The sequence below is a fragment of the Patagioenas fasciata genome, chromosome 1, assembly GCF_037038585.1.
Source record: "Patagioenas fasciata isolate bPatFas1 chromosome 1, bPatFas1.hap1, whole genome shotgun sequence".
Lineage (NCBI taxonomy): Eukaryota > Metazoa > Chordata > Aves > Columbiformes > Columbidae > Patagioenas > Patagioenas fasciata.
In genome coordinates this window covers 141,142,256-141,165,747 of record NC_092520.1, presented here as the reverse complement: position 1 = coordinate 141,165,747, position 23,492 = coordinate 141,142,256, and the positions used below count along the sequence as shown (strand labels likewise).

Sequence of the window (23,492 nt, the reverse complement as noted above, 5' to 3'; positions counted from 1 at the left end):
ACGGGCTATGCAGTTTCCCATTTGTTTTCTCTAAATTATGATAGTTAACAAGAAGAGCATCTTGTTTCTGTGTTCCAATACCTACCATGCCAACTGTATAAAGTGACCAGATTTACCATTCTGTGGAGGTGCCATACTCTTCCCTTGGGAGCCAAAGTTGGGCCTGGTCTTAGCAGGTGTGGTTATGTTTACCTGCCTGAAGCTTCGTGGCTTGCTAACTATTTGCTTATTTCCCCTGCAACCCACTTGGCTTACGATTTCTGAAAAGATACTGCTTTTGAACTGTATTTATTAGCTCTCTTGTACGGAATCTCAAAGACTGCTCTAACAGCAAAGGGTTAGGAAAAAATACTGCCTATGTGTTGTTTGTTTATTCAGTGATTTAACAGTACTTTGGACATTAACTAGGCATTAACAGGTCACTGAAGATGAGACACATGAGGAGAATGGATTTAATTCCTGAGCTGTAAAATAATTATCTGAATGTCTTCTCCACTGATTTTATACCATCACACCTCTCAGCCATGTCACTTCTAACTTACAGAATCATAGAATCATTTAGGTTGGAAGAGACCCTCAGGATCATAAAGTCCAACCATAACCTAACTCTGGCACTAAACCATGTTCCTAAAAACTTCATCTAAACACCTTTTAAACACCTCCAGGGATGGTGACTCCACCACTTCCCTGGGCAGCCTGTTCCAATTCTTGACAACCCTTTCCATGAAGGAATTTTCCTAATATCAACTTAGCATGGTGAAAGCCCCTAGCAGCGAGTCAGAGTGGGATTTGTTGGGAAGGGTAAAATGGTTCTTCACAAACCCAGAAGTACCTGAAGGCCAGCTACTCCAGTTTTTCTATTTGTTCATTTCTACACTGGCGAGACCCACTGAGATCCTACATCAAAGGCTGGAGCAGTCCCAGAAGCAGAAAACTGGCAGTTGTGGAACACCTTTTCCTGTCAATAAGTTAACACTGCCAAGAACTAAGCAGCTGGCAATATATGCCTGCATACCACTGGGTACACTCCTGCACAGCCCAGTGGTTTCTTTTGCTGGGGGTACCGCGTGAAGTCTTGTTGCCATGATAAGTGAACAAGACAGACATCTCTACAGCAGAGATGTCTGGAGAGGAACTCCAGCTGTCACTGACTTCAGTGGTGCATATTTGTCAACATTTACAGACTTATGGGAAGGAAACCCATTTTTTTTTCCAGTTAAAAATCAAATAGTCAAGAGAACTGCTTTGTTTAGTCTGGGCGCAAAATGTTTTCCCTGCCAAAGCAAATAAATAAATGAATAAATATCTTGAACTTCTACACAAGTCAGCGGTGACATCCCTCTTGATTTCAACTTCATATAAGCACTGATGAGGAGAGACAACTTTTATTGTACAATCTTGAAGATTAAGCCTCAGAAGCACCCCTCAAAGCATTCTTACCCGTTTTATAAACAAAGAAACTGAGACACAGAAGGCTGACATTAATTATCTGAAGTCAGAGAGATTCAGCAGAAGAAAATACAATCTATCAATCCTAATATTTAGTCACTTTCTGTAACTACTGGACTTGTGTTCTTATTTTAAAATTCACAGTAATCCTCCCTGTGAAGGAGGCATCACCCTGTTTTATAGATGTAGAAACTGAAAAAGAAGCTTATTTTGCTGTATATATAGTACAAATACCGAAATATGTGTATCGGCCAATTTCATCGCTATATATGCAGCTAAATAAGTATCTGAATTCCGTAAGTGCTTCAGTTCAGACATTCAAGTTTGAAAATGTTAGTTAAACCAGACAACTTCTGTGTTTGTGGTTTCCAAATATATATAGAAAGCAATGTGTTCTGACCTTCGTGGATATGTCCAAAAACATGAAGCCTTGGCTGTATTCGTCTCTGGACTGTGTTCAGCAGCTCAACACATCCTACCCGCTGCATTTTCTTAGGAACCCAGTCTAGAAAACCTTCGGAAAAGAAAGGAAAGCTTTAAAAGAAGACAGGTTATCTGCAAAGCTGTACTGCTACACAGCGCTTCTGAGATTTCGTGTCTCGTGGCTTTTCATAAGCAGCAATAGAAGAATCAACATGGAAAAAACAGTGTTTACCTTGGTACGCAGAAGGAGGACCGAAGTAAGGGAGGGAGGGAGGGAGGGAGGGAGGGAGGGAGGGAGGGAGGAAGGAAGGAAGGAAGGAAGGAAGGAAGGAAGGAAGGAAGGAAGGAAGGAAGGAAGGAAGGAAGGAAGGAAGGAAGGAAGGAAGGAAGGAAGGAAGGAAGGAAGGAAGGAAGGAAGGAAGGAAGGAAGGAAGGAAAAGCACTCGAGGAAAACCATAAAAGCCCATCTGAAGAACAAGCCTTATAGCTCTTGCCAGTTGTGTTTCAAGGACAAAAAAAAATTACTGCAATTAAAGCATTTTTGCACTGCTGTTAATAGGGAAACTCAATGCTTTATCCATTCTTCTTCCTTTCAGAGAGTGAGGTGTAAAGAGCAATATGTCCACAGTGAGCCTCCAAAGAATCTAAATCAGCATTTATCTATTTAAATCTAGTCCTGGGATCTAGTTTCTTAAATTGAACACTGTAACTGATATCATGGAATCTGTGTTGCTATCACATGAAATTTTACAGGAGTGGGATTCAGGTGAGGAACGCACGGCATGCCTAAAAACAACATCCTCCAGGAAAACTCGATTAAGCACTTCATGACACAGCAACCCTAAATCTATGGACCTCAGATAGGAAGTGAAACTCAGCCCTTTCGCAGTAGATGTTTGTATAAAAATGCATTTTTCAAGAATACAGACAAAAATGTACACCAACTTGCTCAGATGCCTAAAAACATACTGCAGGGGGATGCTTACTGCCAACTGAAGTCTCATGTTTCCCTCAAAGCAGTAGTATAAGAAGGATGTTGTTGTATCAGAGAGTTTGCAATAACCAATCTTGTTTTCCTTCTGTTGTTCTGTCATTTTCATCAGGCTCAAATTTTTCTTTAGTTGGTACTTTCCCTGTGTGCCTGTCATAGATTTGTGCCTCTTACAGTGTTGCAATAGCATGAATATGCTGTGCCTTTGAGAAAACAGTTGTCAACCAGAGAGGTATAGAGACTGGACCTCGTTTTCCTATGCTTACTTTTGATGCCCACTCAGGCGTGGCTAAACAGCAGCTAACCCACTGGCTTAAAAGATCAAAACTGTGGTATTCAAGCTCTTAGAAAAGCTCTCAGATTTTGCTAGAGTATCAGGGTAGGTTCACACAAGAAATAAGTCTTTAGATGCCAGTGCTTGATAATGTACATTGTGTGGTTTTACAAAAACGGTAAAAATTTGTCCTTGCATCATACTGACTCAGAGAGCAAAGTCCAGTTTTCAGAAATGAATTGGGACTGCAACATCCTAAGTGTCAAAACGGAGTTCTGATAATGGCCACAGACTCCCAATTCATTCTGACACCTCTGAAGATGCTGCCAGAGGGATGTGCAAAGAGAAAGCCCAGCTGAATTACAGACAGAGCAGAACAACGCCCAGCCCTGGAAACCAATTTTACCAGTCACTCTTGGTATCCGAGGCAGGTCAAAATTCACTGTAGGAAATAACTAGTATTTAAGATGTCAAAGTGAGGCCAGCAACTCCTCTGGAATCCAGTCCTGCTTTTTTCAGAGCACACACGCTATAACCATAGGTTTTGTTACTACAATGATTTGAAACGGTTAATTGTCAAAATGTCTGTGGTGAGCATAAAGCCAAAAGTATTTCCACTTCAAAAACTTCACAAACAAAAATCCATAAAATTAACTTCTCCATTAAATTAAGCATTATTTATGTTGAACATGTTTTTGTTTACATGCATTATCACCCTTCTGAAGCTTTCCCATATGTTTGCAGCTTATTATGTACACCTGACTACACAAACTAAGAATAATTGATTACACCTAGCTAACAATTAGAGCTCATCTTAGGGGTTTTTTAATGTTTGGTTACTTGAAACAGGTTTCTGCAGCTGTCAGGAGAAGTATAAATCTTTGTCACAGACAATCAAGCAGACAGCGACAAATGAAGACTTAAAGGTGAAATTAAATTAAAAACAAACAAAGGAAAGTGAACTTTTTGAAGATAAATAAAAGAATCCTAAATGCAGATCTTCAGGAATGAGATAAAAGACTTAAGAAGTTATACTACACATAAAAGTTACAAAAATATGCTGATAGAGAAATGAGCATTAGCACTAATCCCATAATCATGAATACTGTATTTCATAAACTATGAAATATATGGCGTATCTTTATTAATATTAAACAAGTTACTAATAAAATGGTCAATAATAGCTGTTTTAACTCTTGTTTTCTGTGTGAACCTCCTGCATGTCCCTGTCCCGGTTTCATCAGAAAGCACTGCTCTAAAACAGAAAAAAAAACCAACAAGCCCTCAGATTTTTATTACGTGCCTATCTGACTTAAACTCATCACGTCCATTAACTATTAACGGTGCTTCTGCATCTAAATCATGCAGGCAGTTTGAAATCTCTCTAATAATGTACTATTAACTAGTTTAGGAGGATGCACACTCTTTTGAAGTGAGGGACTGAGATAGCAGCACAGAAAATGGATGATGGACAGAATTCAAGCAGCCGTGCTGGAGAAAAAAGGAATTCACAAGAGCACTGATTTCTGTTTGTGATCATTAGGAACAGCTCTAGTTATGCTGTCCAAGATCAGAACAACAGTAATCAGCTTTCTGGTTAAAATAACTGGCTGGGCGGGTCAGGAGGATCCTTTCTCCTGAAATGTCTGTGGACAGAGCTACACAATAAGGAGGTTCTCTAAGTTAGGCAGAGCGCTAATTTCTTTTGAAGCATCACGTATTTGTTGCCACGGGTGTCAGGGGGACCAGCAGCTGATGCCCTCAGGGAGAGGGTTCTGTGCCTGAGCCATCTATTAATGCATCAATAACAAAAAGACAAAGAAACGGCAACTTTACAAAAAAAATCCTTGGAGAGTGGTTGAAGCTTAAGAAGTAAAAAAAAATATAAAATTGAACAAATACTGAGATATGGAGATGGGGGGAATTCACATTATCCCCTCACAGTCAGTGGAGAGGGATGGCTCTCCCTCAGAATTACTACTATTATTAAATTACTTTTCAATTATTAAATTTACTATTAAATTTATTATTGAAGGATGTCTGTTGAGTGGCAGCTCTGCAGTGCTCCCTAGAGGTTCTCCTCCCTCTGCTGGTCCCAGAGGTTGCCTTGAGAGGCCTGGTGACTAAATCAACAAGGTGGCTGACACTGGGTGGTACCAACTACTCTCTCCCCTTCCCAACACAGGATTTCAAGTGCTAGATACAGGGATGTTCTGTAGATCAGGCAAAGGTTGGAATTCTTTACCACTGATGAGCTGGTTTTAAAAATGGCTTTAAAAGTGCTGAAAAAGCTTCTGAAAAGGTTTTAAATATGCCTTATAAATAAAACTATATCAAAGACCCAGCAACATGTCTCCGATCCTAACGAGGATTAATCTCCAGTACTGACTGTTTGGAGCCGGTATCTCAAGGTCTAAACAATTCCTGCCATGCACTTTCACAACACAGGTCCATGTTAAAAACAGCCTATGGCATGGCATGAGACTCCACTGAGGTGAAGTATCAAAACACATGCTCTTACTGTGAGAAACCGCTCACAAAGAAGCCCTCTCCACCAGGATTAGTGAGCAGTGGAATGCAAACATGTCTTTCTAAAGAAAACAACAAAACACAAACCCTTTAGATACTTTCTCCTCCAAGCTCTGAAAGAGAAGAAAGGGTGGAAGACAAGAGGGTTTTACCTTCAGGAAACTGAGTAATCTAAAGGTTTAAAGAAACCAACTGCCTTCATTTCACACAAAGGACTTCACAGTAAGATTCAGCAGAACACTTAAGCACATGCTTCATGTTTGTGTCCATTTATTAAATCAGTGAGAGTTAAACACACAGTTGCCTTAATATCGCTTGCTATATGTTAAATACACTGAAAAATACGTTAAAAGCCTTAAGCCTTTACTGAATCTGGATAAGTTTCTGTGACTGTATTATTTCTATATAATTTCACTATTATTTAGGAATACAAGATATCTCTCCTGGATTTTACATAACCTACATTAATATTTTTAAAACACAAATACAAAACTATCTCGTTTGTCTGTTAGTGTTGCCAGATTGTATAGCAGACAGGCAATTCACCCATGCTATCCAAAGAACAGAAAAACAATGGCAGCATTTGGGTTTTTGAAGCAGAAGATGCACCAAGTCAGCATAATGAGGACAAATCCAGACTCTGGGTACTTGTTGGTGGGGAATGCTACTGCAAGGGAGAGAGAAAGACAGTGCTAAAAATATAAGATCCCAATCCTTTATTTCTCTTCAAGCAGGCTCCATGCTTTCAATCTACTAATTTCACCAGTGGCAGAGTAGACAGATGCACAGGAAAACTAGACTTCGCTTATTTATAAAGCTCACTAAGGCTCTATGTGTTAAGGCTTTATTTTAAGCCATTATTTAATTTCCTACCATTGGCCATAGGTCATCATGTTACTTTTAACTTTTCTAAGTCAGGATTGCACTCTTTTCTAAGGAGAGCCATCAGTTACTCTATAATAATCTGAAATACACAGCTAAGAGCACTAGTATTTTCTTACCGAGAGGTGGTCCATGTGTTATAAGAATATCTATTCCATCTGGAATAAGGTTCCATTTCTCTAATAGTGCTTGGCCTCGTGGAAGGTTAAAGCCCCAGCCATAAAACCAAGGTTGCCTGCCAAGAGAGGAGGAGAATGTCTTCAGTGCTACTTCCATGTACTGGTTATCTAATTAAAATATGGAGATTGACTCTCCACTAGCATGGAATTTGGAGACACAAATAGCATTCATTTTCTTTATTGTGCGCACAGCAAAACCCTCTTTCCATACATCCAGTGTTATTTAACTTGTGTGGCAAATCAGTGCAGTCCTTACCGCTTTCAGTAGGCAGCATACAGTAAAATATTCACGGTATTCCTCTAACTAGGTGAAAAATAACTCTTATGAGACCTGGATACCTAGATCTCCATCTGTGGATTAGCATGCTGGACTCTCACAACATCTAGAAGAACACCTGTCTCAGATACCTGGGTGTGGATACATGTTTCACATTGGCTCCCACCACCTTTGGCCCTCAGCCTACGACCAGCTAGGCAAGGACAGAGACTGGCACAAGGACAGATCCTGCTCCCAAGTCAGGGACATCATCTACGCTGCTTTGTTTCCCTACTTGGAAGCATCCCATCAGAACAAGAATACTGCTTCTTTCCTCACACACAATTTTCTTCTGTCCTCTGGTGTGTGGGCCTGATTTTAAGTAAGACTTTACATATTCAGGATTTCTTATCAGACAGGCATTTACATTTTTTAAAATGTGCTCATGATGGAGCAGTGCGACAGTAACACTGCCAGTTAGAACACAATTTATCCGTATCTTGCTATCCCATTGATTAAAAAACTCTATTTCACAGCAATTATATCACACTGGTAAATTATGTCTTGCTGTTTATGCTCTAATTCTAGGTCATAAAATTGAGGGGTTAGTTTTAGGTTGGAAGTTTTTTACTATTTTTTGACTGACGTCTTCTGGCCATGTCCATATTTGGAGAACAACAACTAGGCTGCTGTGATTTAATAAGGTTTATGATAATTGCAGCCTTAGTGTTTATAAATACATACACATCAACCAGAATTCTCTTTGAGATGTTACTTTGTTGAAAAAAGCTTTACACTCCCTCACTGCATCAAGAGACAGAAAGAATTCTTTCAAACAAATTCTCTGAACTCCACTTTACATCATGTATGCCAAAGACAAAAGAAAATGCCCATAAAGCTATTATTCATCCTCTTTCATTACTGATGCTTGACTAACATCTCAGAAATTAGCACATCTTCATGATATATTTTCCACTTTTCTTTTTGGAATGCTGTAATGCACATGCCTATTGGAAACAGCTTTAAAAACACAGATCTTGCTAAAATACAAAGGGATGTGGCTTACCCGAGGGAAGAAAATAAAATTCTGGTAAAAAGAAGAAGGGGGCTTTGCGGAAGGTTTCCTGCCTTTCTTTCACAGACAAAAAAGAGCCTCAACCATTCTAGACAACGACTGAAAGGCTTTCTGTTTCCACAACCAAGAGCTCATCTCCCAGCTCTTCATCACACACCCTGGATAACCAGGGTCTTGATAAACAGGTGTCCCAGGAAGTGAGGTGAAGGAGTATGAAGAAGAGATGCTAATTGCAGTAGCAATGAAGCCTTGTTGCAAGTCAGATTGCTCAGATCAAGGCAGCTGGCTCACAAAAAGGCATATCCCCATGTCAGGGACATGAAACCACACTTTTCTGGTTACCTGTTCAACTCCTAGCAGCTTTTCTCATAGGAAGAACAGCACCTGACTCACATGTACATGTTTTTTTATCTTCCTGCTGCTGGGGTGGTAATTCATGGTCCAGTTAGGAGGCTGAGAGGAGACCTCATTGCTGTCTACAGCTACCTGAAAGGAGGTTGTAGCATGGAGGGTGTTGGTCTCTTCTCCCAAGTAGCAAGTGAGAGGACAAGAGGAAATGGCCTCAAGTTGTGCCATGGCAGGTTTACACTGGATATCAGGATTAATCTCTTCACTGAACGGTTTGTCAGCCATTGGAACAAGTCACCATCCCTGGAGGTGTTTAAAAGATGTACAGATGAGGTTCTTAGGGACATGGTTTAGTGGTGGGCTGGCAGTGTTAGGTTTGTGGTTGGACTTGATGATCTTAGTGATCGTTTCCAACCTAAACAATTCTATGATTCGAGTTACTGGCTTATTCTGCAGTGAGCTACCTGTGACATTACCGTGTAACACTGCCACACAGAGCCAAACCCCAATCTGAGGAGCTTGATCACCCTGTCTTTACATTCAGCTCACCACTGACAGATTGGGAGTATTTTTATCTCACAGGAACACCCTGAAAATAAATAAACTGAAGTCTGCGAGGTGCTGGGATATTACAGAAAAGAGAGGCTTTGTAAAAATATACAGATGTTAGATTTTTTCTAAACTGCCATTCATTCGTATCTTGGGATTGTGTTCCACACTGTACATGCCGAGAATGCTTCTTCACCAAGATGAAAATTCTCAGCCGTTTGGCAAATTGTCTTTAGGCCCAGAGCAAGCTTTCCAGGAGCAAAATCTCACTGACAGAAAATATTTGCAAGGGCAAATAGGAGACAAACAAAGTGTCAGCAGAGTAAATCATGCTTTTAAAGTCACTGACAGATTCAGTGAATACAGGCCCCTGCTCCCTCCCATCCCTCGCTGCGTTGCTTCTGGGCACAGACAGGATTGTCCCCAGGTCCCCAGTGGGAAGCTGGACGAGGTGCCGTCCTGCACCCCGCATGCCTGCCAGACGCAGCAGAATCGGCCCCAAGAAAGAAACCGAGGGGAAAGATCAATATTTGCCCAAGAAGGAAAGGTTAAAAACCTACAGAATAATTATTTTAATGCCACAATGAACCATTTATAAAGAAAAACAATCGTGACTGTCACAGGTCTCGCCAGAAGTCAGCTTGATCCTGCTGAAATCCCAACGGCACGGGCAGCTGTGAGAGCCTCTGCCTGCCTCTGCCAGGGCTAGCCTGTACACGGCCACTTTTTAAAAATCCCGTTTACCCTTATGAATAGGCATGATGTCGTTATTAAGACAAGCAGCACTTTCCCCCGTCTCTCCCTCCTTTTGTGGTGACGGCAGCACGGAGCCGCCTGCATGCGGGGCTGGTAAGTTATGCATGCTGGAGCTGTTCTTTTGTGAAGGGGAGATGTTACAACTTGTGTGATTTGCCATTATGCTGTCTTTTGTGACAATCTCGAGATCGAAAGAAATGTCTGGAATATTTCTGGTAAAAAAAAAGAAAAAGAAAAAGAAAAAGAAAAGAAAAAATAATCTGAAGTCCAAGAAAGGATTCAGCAGCGGATGTTGGTGTTTTTTACATCTGAGAGAAGAAAGATAAATCACACACTTCAGTGCCCCCACCCCCAAAGCAAAACCATCTTTATATGCACACAGGGATTTTATAAATCCCCCAGTCTCTTCTGAAAATTTATTGCAAAACAGCCATCAAAGTTTCTGAGTAGGGGAAAAAAAATCTTCTCTAATACCCACTGATGTGTCTGTGACCTGGATTATCATCCAAAGACAACTTTCTCTAAAATTTCCATTTACGATGGAACCTGAAAGGAAAGTTAAAGTGTTTGTATCACACACCAAATTTCTGGATCCCCAGTTACTGCTTGCTCAGGAAAAGCATAATTTTTTAATTTTTTTTTTCCAATAATACTTTACATTTTATCAAGAAAATGCTGCCATGTATGTTCTAGAAGATAAAAATCCACTGTTCTCAAAAAAAAAAAATTCAAGAAAAACATATTTGGCAATTAAAGACATACATCATGAATGTATTTCACCTCTGAGCTCATGTGTCGAAATGTACTTTGATTTCCGTCTTATGTTCTTAAAGTGAACAGTTTGAGTCTTTCCACATACTACTGAAATTCAATGGCATTATTATTATGGTAAGTATAATGATTGTCTACATATAAGACTCTAGGGGGAAAATACACTGGAAGTGAATTTGTTTACAGCACAATTAACCTTATGTTAAAAACATATGAACAAGTTTTGCAGGTCAAATAATCTACCATACAAAAAGGGCTGAACTATCAGAATTTGTGCTAGCAATCGGATGTTGCTTTATGTACTGAATTTCTGTCTTTCTGTTCTAAAGTAACCATTGGAATAATTTTCTTACAGAATGATAGTTGCTATGACAACCATAGCAAATTTTCCTTTTCTGAAACAGATGTCTCATTTAGTTGAAAATTAGAATGTGAAAAACCCATGGGAAAAATTAATTCAAACTTTAACAGAACACTGACTACAATGTAATCTCTTATAGGTTAACCCCTTAACATCTTTCTACACTCTTATAGTAACCCTCTCATAAATTCTAATTAAACCAGTTTAACCTCACAGGAATGACCTTCTTAGCTACCATTAGTGCTTTAGTTGTCTTTGAAAGGAGCATTTCTGTTACAATTATAAAAGAAAAAGTCATTAAAAAAAAGTGGTCAAACATATTACCTCCTTAATTATTTATTAGTTTTTCTTCTTTTATTCAGCCACTCCTGGAAAGAGCTACCATGCAGACCAATAATTCTTTTGTCATTTAAATGTGGCATAACTTAGTTTTGGATGTGATTTACTGTAAAGGGCGGCGATACACTACACAGATTGGACCTGTAATTTACGTGAAAATTGAAGGCTTTCAATTTTCAAGCCACTGGTACCCATCTCAATCTGCTCAGCAGATGCACAAAAAGGGGACACAAAAAAGGATACTTGACCGGGGAAACCTATCTATGTGCACAGATTTTTCTATTACAAGCAGTAAGAGAGTGAAATCTGATTCTCTGTTACCTTGATTCAATTTAAACATTTTAACTTCAAGAATGGATTCCTTCCTCTCCGTACACTTACCAGCTCAGGAGGACCCCCCACGGTACTTGGTCATCAGCTACAAACGAAGGCAGCAAGCAGCCAGCAGCCCCTCAAAGAGAGATTCCCAGTGCATCACAGCCCGCAGTGCTTGTGGGGTGTCAGCTACCACAAGAACTTTGGAACTGCAAGATTTACTGCAGCAGCTGCCTCCAGGCTGTCCAGCTGAATAAAACAAATCCTGCCACCAGCAGGCACTTACTCTCTTCAACTTCAAGGGAGAAGTCCCTGGCATAGGCCAATACCCGTGGAGAGCCATAGGTGGTAACTGACTGAATGGCCCTTAGCGTATCAAAGGGATTGATGGGCAGCATCTTGCAAACACCTTAATAGCAAAAAATGCAAAATGAAAACACAACACGTCTCCTCGTTTCTGTAGTTTCCTGCAGAAATCTTTTCTGCAGCTCAAAGGCAGGTTGTCTCCCTAGAATTCCTTTGCTTACAAACACACTTAAAAGGTTCAGAAACACATGTAACTTGCTCCAGTGTTTCCTCCACAGCAGCTGGCGTTTTTCTCGGGTAGGAAAACAACCAGATATTGGCCAGTGACTATAAAGAAGCTCAGTGGGCAAACAACGGACCAAATCACTCTTCTCATTGCTGTTTCCCTTCCTGACAATTATAGAGCCACATATACTGAAAGTTTAGAAGACTGGACCACGCACACTGCAAGTCACACTGGTTAAAGTGACAGGTCATGGGAGCACCGAAATGTAGTTAGATTCAGCAGTGGCGATCACAGGTAAAATTCCAACACATCCTGATTCCCAGCCAAAGAAATCTCACTGTTGGAGACTGAAGTTTCTTGGTCTTGATTTAATCTTACTATTATAACTAGCTACAGACCTGTGAACACAGATACACAGTACTATATAAGCTGTATCCCTGCCTGGTGTTCACATCCTTCAGGTGTTCATATTTTTACATTACTTTAATTTACCCAATGTCTGTAATTACCTTTTTAGCCTTTCCTCACTACATAACTGTCCAGTTAACTGAGTCCTTCTACTGCTTTTTACTCAATTTTCCCTCCAAGTAAGGATTTATACAAGTTCGCACTTTTTTGCAGGGCGGGGGGGGGGGGGGGGGGGGGCCGGGCAGCGGTATTGGCTGTTTCTGCATCTAAAGTACTTGTGAAATAACACTCATTTTTCTAGACCATTAGTGCAAAGAAGGACTTGCTGGACACTGTTTATGGGCTTTCAAATACCGTTCAAACATCTTGGTATCTGAGCATTTTAACAGTGAAACTGAGATTTATAGACATACAGGTTTCAGAAGTTTCAAGAAGTTTTAGGAGACATATAATGATCAACTTCCATGTGAGAGACAAGAGTAGTACGATTTTAGAGAAAAGGTACAAAAGGAGTGTACAAAAATAATTAAGTTCCTAAAAAAAAATACTTAGTTTCACTCATTCATAATACTGGAAGCAGGGCTTTTTTTAATGAAAGCTAAGGCCTTATACTTAAAACTAATAAATGCAAATGATGGATAATCTCATATTAGATTATCCCCTGGAACACATGGCCACAAAGTACAGCTCAGCAGGGGGAAAGGAGAAAGCAGAAGGGAGGGGAATGTAGGAGCTAAGACAGGAGATGGTTTGCATAGCGTTACTTTAGGGGGCTGTACGGAGAAGCAAACTGAACTCAGACCCTCCCTCAGTCTGCTCGCCACGACAACGTTTCTTCCTCGGGAAAGTTCTGCTGTGCTCTTGGTTTTTTGCCTTACTCGCTTTGCATCTGAGGTTGTCATTCTTGAAACCCTGAATCAAATTAAATTATTGTTTTCACAAAAGGAAAGGAGGGTAAAAATCAGAACATGGCCCTTTGTCAGTAATTATTTCTTTTGCAATTTGAGTTATACATGAAATCATTCATCTTTTGTTTAGTAAAGGATTTCATACGTCTCTGACTGGAAAAAAAGAAAGAATGAGCTGTGACTAATACGAACTGATCATTTCTGAACATTAATCTGTTATAAAACAAAGAAAAATACAATGAAATCTACTTTGGCTTCATAATAAGAAAACAGAAGATAACAGGTAAGGAGAAAAAAAAATGAAAGACTGAATTTAAAACATGACAACACCAAATGCAAATAGTTTATTTCATTCTGCTAGGAGCCAAAAGATAATATCCCATCTGATATTTTTAAAAAATAATAAAATAAACCAAACAACAACAAAAAAAAAGGTAAAAGCTGATTTTGAATAATTAGCCAAGAGATCCAATGCTGAGAGTACAGAACTGTACAGACTTTCAGTACAGTCTTACACATTTAAAGCAAGGCTAAGGTCTTGAGTTGCTCATGTCTCAGAGTCTGTCCCCTCAGTCTCTTAGATTATCAATATGTAAAAATATAAGTACAGCCAGGTTATGCAGACTGTACTTCACATACTGACAGCTGACAGTCACAGAAAGAAGAAGGGTTAAGAGAGAGGAGGAGTTAACAGCCTCTCTGTCCACAGTACAGTCAGCATCTCATTTTAAATGTAAAACTTGCCGTGAATGGGCCAACCAGTAAGGAAATATAATTTGAGGCCCATCGATGCATAGCATCTTTATCGTCTTTCACTATCAAATGACCCAACAACTGAAGAAAAACAATGTTCTTCCACCCAGCCAGCTAGTTAGTGTCTGCTGCAGTCCTCTCAGACTCTGCAGAAGTTTGCTAACTGTGGAGATGGAATAATATCCCTTCAAATACAGATCCTATACTTGTGGGTTTTTTTAAGGATGCAGCTCCTGGAGGGGCTATCCTAGGTGAAACATGACTAAAATACATAGGATATGTAATAGGTGCACTGAGAATCGATAAAAAAGGCCCTCACGGTAGCCACTTCTCAGTTTAGTAACTCACCAGGTTTACATTCTTTTCTCAAAACACCAGGAGTAATTAGACCATATGGACTAACTGTCTGCCAGTTCTTTTCTGTTTTTCCTTCCTTTTTGTTTTTTTACCTTCTTTTCCTTAGAAAATTCAAAGCCATTTTGAGTTAAACAAGCATGGAAGTGCTTCCAAAACTAGTAAATTAATCTAGCACATGTGCATATATGCATAAAGTGTATTATTTTTAACATTTTCAATTTAGCAACAGATGAACTTGTTTAAAAAAGCACATACTGATACTTCATACACCATGTATTCACCTGAAGTGCATGAAATCTAAGCAATCCTAAATTCCAAATTTATGTTTTCCTAGTGTCCTAAATTCACCCTACAGTACAGCGGTGGAAACCAACTGCTACAGTGTAACTTTCTACATCAAAAACCTACAGCCTTAACACCTGGATGCTCATTCAGCTAGCGAGGCATTCTGGTATAACCTTAAAAAAAATCATATACTTATCTGATGTAAATTATGTAATTAGAAATACCTGACACACACAGCTGCAGCCCTCTGTTTTAATATTGGTTCCAATTTATTCTAATACCTTACTGGGGAAGAAAATCCTCATATTAATTCATATTAAACAATGCTAGTTTATTAAACAAAATTAATTTATGAACAACAAATCCAAAGGAAGCGTTACAATGTTAAACAGCTTCACAACAAGTGGTAAATTACTTTTCCCCTTAAAATCTGGTCAGGGAAAAGAGAAAGAACTCAGAGAACTGTGCTGCAATTAGTTCCTGTGACAGTGACTCTATTTACAGTTCTTTACGTTGAGCACAGTGTCAAGTCACCATCTACTTCTTGATGTAGTAACACATGTACCGTGTAAAAACCTAGGGAAAGCGCACACATAGAAGCTACTGTGAAGTAAGGAGGCTGATTTTCACCAGGTGTAAATGGCTCAAAAGCTGGCGGAGCTCTGCCAGTTCACTACAGCTGAGAATCGGCTCCATGTAGATTCCGCCCCTAACTAGTTATGTGTTTGTGTTTCTCTTGGAATATCGCCAAAGGGCTCATCGCAATACCCAACTGTGTTTACATCTTTGAAACATCCTGAAATTGCTGCTGCCTGAGACTACAGCCCAGATTACAGATAGCGCTGGTAGTCCTTTTGTTCAAGAAAAAATGGGGGAAAAAATGCGCCAAAACAACAACAACAAAAAAAGCACTTTAACTTTAAAATCAGCTCAGTCTCATAAAATTAAACTTTCAGCAAATGTGAAAAATAAAGAGAAAACTGCTGTGGGGGATTGCAATTTCACTCTTGTGGTTTATGAACTGCAGGAAAGTGAAGCCAATTCCCTGTAGTGAGATTACAGGTCTCCTCTTCTATAGGTATTAAATTAAAAACCAGCTGAATCCAAAGTGAACTAGTTTACTGGATCAGAAGATTTAATTATTTCGGCTAAGTAACCGAATGTGAACTACCTCTTTTTAATAATATACAACTAATAATTACTGCCCAAGAAAGGACTTTTTTCTACCAAGCTAATTAAACTAAAGCAATATATTTTTTCAACTGCTCTCAAATTTAACTAAAGCTAGAAACATTCACAACAAAACAAGCAAATACAAATCTCCACTCACGAACAGAAATATAAAGCCACACAATGTGTTCAGACAGCACAAGGAACAAGATTTGCCCAAAAAATCTTATGTGAAATCACTCTAATTTCTGGTCTATATTCAGCATACATGCACGCACTAGCAGTGTAACGTCCTGCACTTGTACAGACACAGTGGAAGAACGCAACTGCAAAGTGGGTGAAAAGAACCTTTGGTTTCAGCAATAGATTCAGGTCACTCTGTGAGAGGTCACTGTGAAATGTGTTGAGAGAATTGATCCATATCCCTAATACGCAACCATGTACTAGCAGCACACGAAGGAGTCTGACTTGCTGGTTTTCCTCTATTGTGACTATTCCACGATTGAACTGTTCCAGACTCCTCCACCTTGGGCAACGTTGGGAAGAAATTTTATTTGGGAGAAAACATTTTATGAAATGTTTGTTAACAAGAAAAGAGAACAGAGATATTCTAAACTGCTGCGACCTTAAAAAAATCTTGTGGGAAATGGAAAAATACAATTTCTCAGGAGCACGTAATTAATAGAATTTATCACATTGGTCTGACTTTGATGATATTTGTGGGCGAAAGTAGGTGTAGTTCAGTTTACATTTTCATTCACTCATATTCCTATTGCAGAGCTTAATTATAGTTAATAACAAGTAAGGTCCTTTAACATGCTAGAGAAACTTCACTTGGAGTCTGCGAAATTTTTATTTCATTCAGTACACTTTTTTTTCAGCAATGTTAATGATTCTTGCTAATGCATTTCAGTCACTTAATTTGTACAGCAGTGTTCATTAAAAAGACCTCTCCTGAATTCAGTATGATTGCCCACATGAGCAATAGCACCTGTGTACCTGCTGTCTACTGAATGGCACTCACATTTCCTGTATTTCCAAGATGTGTTTATCATACGAAATGCACCAATTTTAGCAAAGTGCCATTTGGTTGGTTGGTTGTGGTTTTTGCTTTTGTTTTTGTTTTTGTTTTTTTTTTTAAAGGAGGAAAAAAATTATCTGTTTCTGATGTTAAAACAACCAGAATGCACTCTTTAACTCTCACTTTCTGCCGCTGAAAAGCCTTTCACACTTCAGGAGTTCAATATCTTCCATTTCTCCCCACCACCTTCCCTGAACAGCTGAATTTAATAGATCAAAATCATTTTGCAGGAAAAACCATTCTTACGATCTTCCATATGCTGCAAGCTAAACTACAGTCTATTGTGGTTTTATGTATTTTTAGAAGCAGCACTTTCCAAAATGGAAAATGGTTTCTGATAGGTATGGAAGAGGAAATAAAAATATCACTCCAGCATTCTATTAAAATACAATTAAACCTATATCTATGTGCCTCAGAGTGTTAATTAATATATTTTAACAGGATGATGAATTTTGCTTTCTCTCTTCTAAACACATTGCTGCTTCTTACACATCTGTCACATCTTACCTACCTTTTACTGAACACCTGAAATAAAACACCTTCAGCATTCTAACCATAGTAATGCAGCCACATCAGGTAGTCTTAGATGCCAACCTTCTCTCCAAAATTTCTGAAACTTGAGATGCCTCAATTCTAAATTATGAGTGAAGTGTATTATTCCCACCCATGATTTTCATTTTCTTCAAGAACCATATCAGTCTACCTAAATTACTCACATTGCCTGCCTCAAAGTCACAAATTAGAAAAAGCTGTGAGTGGTTCCCAACTTCAAAAATCAGGGAACTTCTACCATTTTTAAAACATACTTCTGAGCAAACAAAACCCAGCACGCCGTAGTATCTCCACATCCAGCATTTCCACATCCATACATACAAAACTATAGCACTGGCAGAGCTAGACATAAAAACGAGCTACCTGCTCAAAAATCTATCTATTCTGAGGTTTGCAATAATTTTAGAGAGGTATTTTATTGCTTTAGAAAACAGTAGTTATTTGTATTTTTAGCTTTTGAACAAGTGAGGGTGCAGAAAGAACAGAACACAGGAGGATCAGCTGTTTTACATAGAAAAACTTCTAGAATGGTTTTGTCCAAAAGTCACAAATTTTTGAGTCCCTATATATATTAGCCCTGTGCAAAGTACTGAATAGGTTTTTTTCACATTTGAAAGGGGGCATAAGAACTCAGAATAGGAGTAGTCACTTTGACGCAGAAGTTATTATTTTCTGTGAATTTTACAGGAAATGAAACTTACAATGTAACACCTTGAACTGCTACTGATGCTGTGTCTAGAAGCCACGCTCCCAGCTTGGGATACACATTATGTTAAATGGAGTCAATATTTTATATTAATACAGCTTCATTTTAATTGATGTTCACCTCAATGACTAAAGATCTGTACAATGTCTGGGAAAGTAAACATTAGGTGATTCATCACTGGCAAAATGAAAGCGTGTCCTTCTCATGAAATGAATCTATAAATCTTTGCTACATGATTTTACTTATGGAATCTGAGCTCAGTGAGGAATGAAAGAGACTATTATTATAGCTGTTCTTGAAAAGATGGAGGAGGAAGGCAGTGAAACAAAGACCTAGGGTATGGTGGTCTAGAGCCTGTGGGGAACAAAAAGAAGTTTGCCCCGTTTTGCCTTTTACTTGCTCTTTGAAACTACCCAAATTATACACGGAAGTTGCCAGCTTTGCTATGCAAAGTGCAAACACACACACACGCATTTACACACACAAAAAACAGAGGGAGTACTTGAGAAGGAGTAAAACAAAGTCACCTACTTTATGATGAAAAAACAAATCAGACCAGAAAATATCAAATCAGATGGGAGTTACACACCTGTAGCTAAGCACTCATGATCACACTGGGCTACACAGCTGAAGTAAAGATACTGGAATAGTACAGACAGCTGCAATGCACCAAGAAAAGGGCCAACAAGTTGGAATAGATTTCTGGCCCTCACATCCAAGTGGGATGAAGATTTGGAGAACAGTTCCCTGTCAGGGTTGCCTTGCGCTGATGTGGTGGCTGACACTCACTAAAACAACCTCCAGGTTGATGTTTTTTACGCTTGAAGGAGTTCAGCCTTCTTCTCTGACATAGCCAGAGCCCACCGAATGGCCCGGACCTGGAATGCTAAGCTCAGTGAAAACAATACTTGAACAGAAGAAAAACACTCCCCATATACACACCCCTAACCTCCTTCACTCACTTGCCATCATCAGAACAACAATGTTGTACAAGAGCTGTTGGCCTGTGTGTAAACACACGGGGGCCACATCTCATCAATGTTCCATTGAAGAGAAGCTGCCAAAACCCAAGGTCCAGCCCAGGCATCTGTCACTTCAGGACAAATGGTCACAAATGTCTTTCTAGGCTGATATTAATCTTTGCACTCCCATTTTCCCTGACTGGGAAATAAAAGTTTCTGAAGTTCCAGATGGCCTTCAACAAAAGAATGAAGGAGGAAATGAGGATACACAGACACTAGAAAAAATGGTAATTCTGCAAAAAGAAAAATGAGGTTCTGTTTCACAGGCGCAGATCCCTCCAGATAATCAAAGCCAAGCAAAAATTCACTCTCTGGATAATGAGTCTGGAGGCAATCTCGTTCCAAAGGGCTTCTTTACTCTATCCAGGCCAATATGTCATTTAGAAATATGAAATTGTCATATGTTTGGCAAGAGGGCTTTGATTGTCCCTTCCTTTTCCACATTGTGGAGAAGAAAAAAATAAAAGCTAAAAGAGATAAAATGCTCTCCTGCCACCTTGTAGGCCTGTTTGAGGGTAGAAGGAGCAAAGTTTCTCCTGCAGTTCTGTACAGCTGCCTAGAAGCATGATGGAGGTTCAGTGGCAAGGAAGATGTCTTCCTTCTGCCACTTGCATTTCTCTTGCTATGGCAAGTAAAAAATGTACTCTTACCCTGCCATTAATGCACAGTAATCCACCTTTTAACAGAAAATGCCACTGGAATTCCTGCCTTTTTCCACAAGATCAGAGCATACACACAGAATACCTGTTCTTCTGCAGATGCACGCATTTTCTGTAAATTTGGGCAGGGGTGCAATACTAGACATGGGGGGGAACAGCCAGCATAGCCTTTGCAGACACAAACAGTAACTGCTTATTGATCATGGGTCTTATCAGTAGGTATTGCATGCAACAGAAAAACAGAAAGCCAAGTTGCTTACTTATTCAGTTGTACAAAACTCAACGGGAGAAAAACACATTATCAGAACCTTGTGTAGCAAAGAAGCAGACATAGCAACACTCAGGATCACACATGCATGTACAAACCTTAAACAGGTGTTCTCACATTCATACAAAAACATACTTGCACAATTAAAGGCATTTATTTTTACATGGCAATTCTGCATAATGACTATCAAAGGAATAAAATACAGTTGACTCGTTCAGCAAACACAGATCTTGTGTACTGAATGCATCAGGGATTTTTGTGCAAACAAGGTGTGTGTGTGCAATTAAAATCTTCAGCAGTGCAGAGGCACAAGTGGATTGGATGGCCTACCTTCAGTCCCACTGTAGCCAACGCTTAAACTCTTTCCTGCAAAATAATAATGCATTGTGGGGGTAATGAACTATAACTGAAGGCTGAAAACCTATAACTGAAATACTCACTGATCACTTATTAACATGGTTCCATGAATGACATCAACATAGAAACAAAACCCAGCCTGATGACACAGGAAAGACCTCCTGCTTCAAACTCAAATTCAAATTTCCACCATTATCTTGGCTTCTTGGCTTCCAAACCACCTGTCAGGACCATCTACTGCTTGTAGCATGTTTGTTAACAACGGCAAAGCTCACTGTTGTAAGGGCTCTGTTGATACCTGTTCAAGTATCAACACTGATACTAGCTCTAGCCCCACAGAAGGACTAAAAGAATCACAAAAGCATTGCTCAAAAGGGACCTCTGGAGATCTTTATTCCAATCTACAACTCCCTACCACTCACCACCACCAGACCTGGTCAGCCATGCATGTCTAGCCAAGTCTTGAAAACATGGAAGGATGGTATCTCTGTCACCTCTCTACAGTAGAAGGAAGTACGTTGTACTCCTTCTGATGCCGTGCTCATCCAGATCTGGCAACAACACTGGATAGTGCACTGTCAAAAGCATCAGCCCACTAGGCCCAGTACAGCCAACCTTAAAATTCCAGATTGCACTAGACACATTTACCACCCTGGTATTTCCCAAGTTTCTCATGAAGTATCTAATGTTCTTATATTCCTCTCCCTCATCATCTATACTTATAGTGTGTGGTCCAAGACACCAGTGTTGCAAATACTAATTCCTAAATAGCAGCTTTTGTGCTGTGCAGCTCGCATTTCAAAATGGCTACTTCTTGCTTGATAATAATACTAGCGTAATTAACATTTAAGGCAGTCAAATTTTCATTAGTCAGTAGAGGGTCAATCTGGCACTTGAAATCTTGCCCTTGGAGCCCAGGAGAGTTAGAGTGTTGGTTTCTGAGACAAGGCAGTGTCTCATTTCTTCTATGCAATTAAAAATAACCACAGAGTTTTAGATAATAATAGAGGTCAGAATACCCAAGTGCTTTTGAAAATATTTAACCACACACAAATGGTACATATTTAAAAGGCCTTAGAGACTGGCATGTTACGCAAACCAATCAAGCTCTCATGGCTTACTTGGCAACTAAAACATCTTAAGCAGAAGTACAAGCTAATTGTGTACAGGTCACATATAAAATCACAGATGGCTACAGGTAAACACACATTACGTTAATGCTGGTTGGCATTCACTCAGGCCTTACTCTAGAGTTCTCAAAATACTTCACAACTACTAGTCAACCTCTTTTATAAAGGAGGGATATCTATAGCTTGTACTTATTTTTACACAGGGTGAAGTAAGACAGGTCAGGGCTGTAACCAGAAAGGAAAAGGCAGGATCTGGGGCCACAGTCTTTTCATTTCTAGATTGCTTACCTACTCATTAAATAGTGTCATGTATGGACAGCAAACATAAACTGTAATTGGGAATTCTCCAATTAAACAAATCAATTCAAAAGCTAGATTCATTTTTCAAGGCTGGAAAATAAAGTATTTTAGGATACTAGAACAGCAACTGCATTAAATTTAGCTTTCTTATTGAGTTCTGAGATCTCAAAGAGCTCTAAATTTTGAAGTCTTGACTAGGACGATAAGCATTTTCTAAAGGACTAGCTTCATGATGCAAGGGCAAAAAAAGACTCATCAGGTAAAGTTCACCGAAATTCTGTAGTTCTTTAGAGATAACACTACAAACCTCTCTTTTCAGGGTGAACGAAGTACAGAAACAAAAAGAAATGCTAAAGAACAACAGTGATCAGTAGGCACAGACTTGTACTACAGCCTTCAATCTAGAAGGCAGCAAGTTTAACCCACACAAAATAGCTGTTTCTCATCCTAAGTTTTCTGACTAGTGGGCTGGTTGCTGTGACTTCGTTACTTCTGCATCTGCTGTTCTGATAGACTGATGAAGAACAACTTCTTATTGTTGTTGCTGTTTTCACTGGACAAGACATCAACTAGCAGGGAAACTTCATGCAGTATTGCATCATAACAAACAAAAAACACAGTTTGGCTGGAAGACTTGCATCAAGACTTTCTCCCACATGGAGTAAGCAAAGATCTTGAAAGGACCTTACAACACCCATCTTCCAGGAGCATAAGGGGGTGGAAGATGAGTTAGCAACACTGGCAAACATGTTGTGTGGAAGTTTAGATATAATGCGAAGATGCATAAAAGATGGAAAGCAATCTTTTTTCATGAAGAATAGCTCATGCCAGATAGCTTAGACAACTTGTGCAAAATGACAGGATTAGCACACAGAGGGAATGAGGCAGATCTGATTTTACAGAAACATTATTTATGGGTTAGTGGGTGGACAAAAGTTTTCTCAACAGATGTTTACAGATCTAATCATACACAGAAAGTTCAAATGGTTTCCTTTAGCCTCCACTTAGTGCTACTTTATAGATAGTGTTTTACTTTAATTTGATTTATCTAGACTTTAATGAGACTTTTGGTACTTTACTGACTGGAAAATTATTACTGACATTGGAAATATGGTGCTTGGTTATGAATATTGCAATGAAGATATGAAGTTGCCAGACATATTGTAAACAGAGCATAATTACGGTATTTACAGTTGAACATCAAAATGGGAAGAGATGCCAAGTGGCATTTCTCAGAAGTTAATATTGGGACTGATACCATCTAATATCTTCCCTAATAATTTGGAAAATGAAGTAAATTGTACATTGATTGAATACAAAGTAGACACAAGAGGAAGATGAACTACAACACAGCAGGTGGGTAGGTTGAAAAAAACCCAGGAAGATCTGGAGATCTAAGAGGGAGAGAGAGAAGTGTGCATTTAAGACGGGAGCTATTTAATGTAGACAAATGTAGAATAATAAGCTCAGAGAAAATTAACACCCATCTCAAGTAACCAAATGGGAA

At 39.3% G+C, this 23,492-nt stretch overlaps 1 protein-coding gene across 3 annotated transcripts in view; it reads right to left on the bottom strand.

The window, feature by feature from the left end:
• Positions 1-23,492, bottom strand: part of MPPED1 (metallophosphoesterase domain containing 1) — a 65,445-nt gene that overhangs the window by 4,624 nt on the left and 37,329 nt on the right. For all 3 annotated transcript variants that reach the window (XM_071816471.1, XM_071816472.1, XM_071816477.1), the window contains exons 5-6: positions 6,668-6,783; positions 1,850-1,963 (exon numbers count right to left, since the gene is read on the bottom strand). In XM_071816471.1, coding sequence (XP_071672572.1) covers positions 1,850-1,963; positions 6,668-6,783 — 230 coding nt within the window. The remainder of the gene's footprint in view (positions 1-1,849; positions 1,964-6,667; positions 6,784-23,492) is intronic.